Source organism: Hyposmocoma kahamanoa, unplaced genomic scaffold (assembly GCF_003589595.1).
Source record: "Hyposmocoma kahamanoa isolate Upper Pololo Valley unplaced genomic scaffold, ASM358959v1 99674, whole genome shotgun sequence".
NCBI lineage: Eukaryota > Metazoa > Arthropoda > Insecta > Lepidoptera > Cosmopterigidae > Hyposmocoma > Hyposmocoma kahamanoa.
The window spans coordinates 16929-21083 of NW_020655989.1; the positions used below are offsets into that span (position 1 = coordinate 16929).

At 51.8% G+C, this 4155-nt stretch overlaps 1 protein-coding gene across 1 annotated transcript; it reads left to right on the forward strand.

Annotated features, from left to right (window-relative positions):
• Window positions 1-246: 246 nt before the first annotated feature.
• Window positions 247-3836, forward strand: LOC113239143. Its single transcript, XM_026476011.1, has 2 exons — window positions 247-3352; window positions 3531-3836. The coding sequence occupies exons 1-2, from the start codon at window positions 608-610 to the stop codon at window positions 3690-3692; spliced, it is 2907 nt and encodes a 968-aa protein (XP_026331796.1). The 5' UTR covers window positions 247-607; the 3' UTR covers window positions 3693-3836.
• The last annotated feature ends 319 nt before the right edge of the window (window positions 3837-4155 follow it).

Genomic DNA, 4155 nt, shown 5'->3' on the forward strand with positions numbered 1-4155 from the left:
ATAATTAAATATATTTTTGGTTCGGACTTTTACTTCGCAACTAGTAATTAAGTACAATAGATAGTAAATAGAAATAAAAGGCAAGCTTATTTTAGGAAAAGATTTCCTCAACAGAATATGTAGATATAAAGTGTTAAATAAAACCGCGGCTCTCGTCACGGTATTGCTGAGGTCTAGCTGAGCCGCCCGGCTCTCGTTAAGGTATTGCTCGAGCCCACCTCATAGCTTCGTATGCGGCCGTGCCCCCCCGCGCCTCCCCGCGCTTCGACCCCGCAAACGCTGCGAAAAGGATAAAAGGCGCGCGCGACACGGCCAACGCGTTCACTCCAGCGCCGAGCTCGCCCGCAACAGCAACAAATAAACAGAAGACTCCGGCCCGCATTCAGTCCAGCGCCAGCCCGCAACAGCGACTATAGAAAAGACCTCAACAGTACCGTACAAAGCTGCAATACGGCTGTAACCAGCATTTTTATTTCGACCCTCACCGTCTCGGAGCGTAAAGAACCACTAGCTCAGTGGCGGTACGAATCCCGTGCCGTACATTGAACTGGTCCTTCGAGCCGGATAGTACATAGACGCTCCTAGACGGAAACAACACAGCACGAAGATGCCCATTACACGCCGTATGCGTGCAACTGTTACGGAACAGCCCAACGAGAACGCTGGACCATCGATAGCCACAGAAAAGGGAGTTTCGTCGGGCACCAATAGCTCCGCGACTACAGCAGTCACTGCAACCGAAGTGATGAACACCACCGAGTCAACGGGCCTTCCACTGACGGCGCCCCGAGACAACGACCGTACTACAGCGGCGGGAGAACGCAACACAGAAACTAGTCTCCACGCACCTACAGTATTGGGAGGCGCCCGCTTACCGCCTCCACCCGCATCTACCACCACGAAGAAATCATCGCGCAGCGCTCGTATAGCGAAAGAGCGCGAAAAACTCTTGCACCTTCAAGTCCAACTCGCCGCAGCGCGTATAGCGCGTATAGAAACTGAAGACTCTGATACTGACGAAGACATAGCAGAATCAGAACCGCAGCGACGAGTATCAGAATGGCTCGACGACAAGCACGCGTGTTTTGCCTGCGATGTGGAAACACGAGAGAAGACTGGTCCACTTACACAGCTGCGTCCATCGCTACAACAGAAGCATGAACAATATTGGCCTACCGCCCCTCACCCCGCTCCAACGACACGTATAGTACAGAAGAACGAAGATATTCCACACGAACAGAAGATCGCAGTGAAAACAGAAGCAATTACTGTCATCGAACTAGCGAAAGCAATCGCTATCGCCGGGCGAGGAAGGCAGCATTCCATAGAACTTCCAATCTACAGTGGATCTCATGTGGAATGGTTGTCATTCAAGGCGGCCTACGACGAAACAGCCTCATCATACAGCGAAGTAGAAAATATAGCCCGTCTTAGAAGAAGCCTACGTGGAAACGCAAAGGAAGCGGTCGAGAAACTTCTAATCTACAGCGCCAACACGACGGACATCATGAAGACACTAGAATTCCGCTTCGGCCGCCCAGACGCCATAGCACTCGCCGAGCTGGAGCAGCTGCGCGCCCTCGCGCGCCCTACAGACTCACCGAAAGACATCTGCATCTTCGCTACTAAGGTTGGCAACATAGTAGCAACGCTCCGCGCCCTACGAATACAGTACTACCTCTACAACCCAGAAGTAACGAAGACTACAATAGAGAAGCTTACACCATCGATGCGCTACAGATGGTACGACTTCGCCGCCGAGCAACCGACCGAAGAAGCAGACCTACTAAAGCTCACACGCTTTCTAGACAGAGAAGCAATACGTTGCGGACCCTACGCCCAGCCAGAGGGCGCTTCCGCAGCCACAGCCAACTTCACACAGCCGCAGAGATTTACGACAGGCGGACGAAAACCAGTACAGAAAATATACACAACTACCGAACAGTCAACGTGCACGCTCTGCAACAGTACGGAACACGAAGCCGCATCCTGTTCACGATTTTTAGAAGCAGACAGTGACGAACGATGGAACATAGCTAAAGCAAAAAACCTCTGCTTTAGATGTCTGAAGTATCGAAGCAAGAAACACGGTTGCAAACGAATATGCTGCGGCACCGACGGATGCACACGTTGTCATCACAACCTCCTTCACTTTACTAAGAAAGAAAAAGAAGACGGCGAGCCAAGAACAGAAAAAGTAGCGAGCACCTGGACTACTGCGGGCCGGAGTACCTATTTAAAAATGGTACCGATACGAGTATGCGGGCCGAAACGCAACGTGAATACTTTCGCTCTCCTAGACGACGGGTCCACAGTCACACTCGTCGACGCCGACTTAGCAACAGAGACAGGAGTCAAGGGCCCAATCGAACCGCTGCACATCGAAGCCATCGCCAACGAACAAATGAGCTCACCTACATCGCAACGCGTCACTTTACACATTGAGGGAGCGCCGCGCACCGTCAAGATACAAGCCAGAACTATTAAAAACCTGCATATATCACCGCAACGCATCACAGAAAAAGATCTTGACAACTGCAAGCATTTCGACGGACTCATCGACCAACTGCGCTATGACGAAGCTAAGCCAAGAATACTCATAGGCCAGGACAATTGGGAGCTGCTAATAGCATCAGAAACGAGGCGTGGAGCGCCTCACTTACCAGTCGCATCGCTCACTCCACTCGGGTGGGTGCTTCACGGCGCGCGCACTCGTATACTAGGTCAGCGAGTGCACTACGTCAACCATCTCGCCAGTACGGAAGACAACATAGACGCGCAACTCAAGCAGTACTTCTCCATCGAGTCACTCACCACAGCACCAAGAAGACCGACTAGCGACCCAGAACAGCGTGCACTCGATTTACTCAATGCACGTACCACACAGTTACCGAACGGGCGTTATGAAACAGGCCTATTGTGGCGCGATGAAGACATAGACATGAAAAATAATTACGAGAACGCATACAAGAGGCTGCTCTCAATAGAAAAGAAGATAGATCGTGATCCACAACTACAACAGAAGTATGAAGAGCAGATGGAAGCACTTATCACCAAGGGCTACGCAGAAATAGCACCTGCACAGAAACACAGAAAAAAGACGTGGTACTTGCCTCATTTCTCCGTAATCAATCCAATGAAGCCTGGAAAAGTGCGAGTGGTACACGACGCAGCTGCCAAGACTAAGGGTATCTCACTCAACGACCACCTCCTCACCGGACCCGACCTGCTACAGTCGCTGCCCGGCGTGCTCATGCGACTGCGTCAGCACCGCACAGCGACGCGCGACGTGCCAGTACCCTTCGACGCATCACATCGCTGGTTTCAAGGGCCGTCTTTTCTCCGCGACGACCCCTCAACATGGCCCACAGTGCAACTCACGAAGACAGAAAACACAGGCGAGGAGAAGTCATACTTCACACAGCACAGAAAAGACACTCCTAGTCTCATCGAAGCGCTCCCCGACGTCAACCGATTTTCAAAATGGGAACGCCTATTACGCGCCGCAGCGCGTATACTGCAATTCATAGCCCTCTGCCGCAAGAAGAAAGAAAAAACAAACTACAAACGAACAGCCAAGAAGACAGAAACTGATCCTAATTGGAGCCGCAAGCACAAACACACATCCGTACAACGTCCACCGCCACAACTACGCCGCGCTACTACACAGAAGACACAGTACAAACAGTTAGACGCGGCCACAATAGAAGCGGCGGAACATTTAATCATACGCGCCAGTCAACAGCACAGTTTCAAAGAAGAAATTAAGGCGCTAAACAACGCTCAACTAGTAGCGACAGATAGCCGCCTGCGCCCCCTAGCGGTGGAGATAATAAACGGAACCATCGTGCTACAGACTCGCATCGGCAGCGCCACCGACATCGCCGCGCGCACAAAGAAGCCAGCGATCATTGACGGCGATCATCACGTTACACGGCTGTACATTGACTACGTGCACCGTCAGCTTCACCACTCTAACGTAGAAACAACCGTTAATGAGTGCCGCCAGCACTACTGGGTACTCAGACTGCGCCCGACAGCTCGAATGGTCATTCATCGCTGCCTACTCTGTCGTATAAGAAGGATGAAGCCACCGCAGCCACAAACGGGAAATCACCTACCCAACAGACTGGCGCACCATCAGCGTCCGTTCAG

Bases quoted from the DNA above. Each gene is read 5' to 3' on its own strand.
- LOC113239143 (XM_026476011.1), top strand. From the start codon at position 608: ATGCCCATTACACGCCGTATGCGTGCAACTGTTACGGAACAGCCCAAC. The intron at 3,353-3,530 runs CCCTCAACATGG...TGCAATTCATAG, and splicing joins CGTCTTTTCTCCGCGACGAC to CCCTCTGCCGCAAGAAGAAA.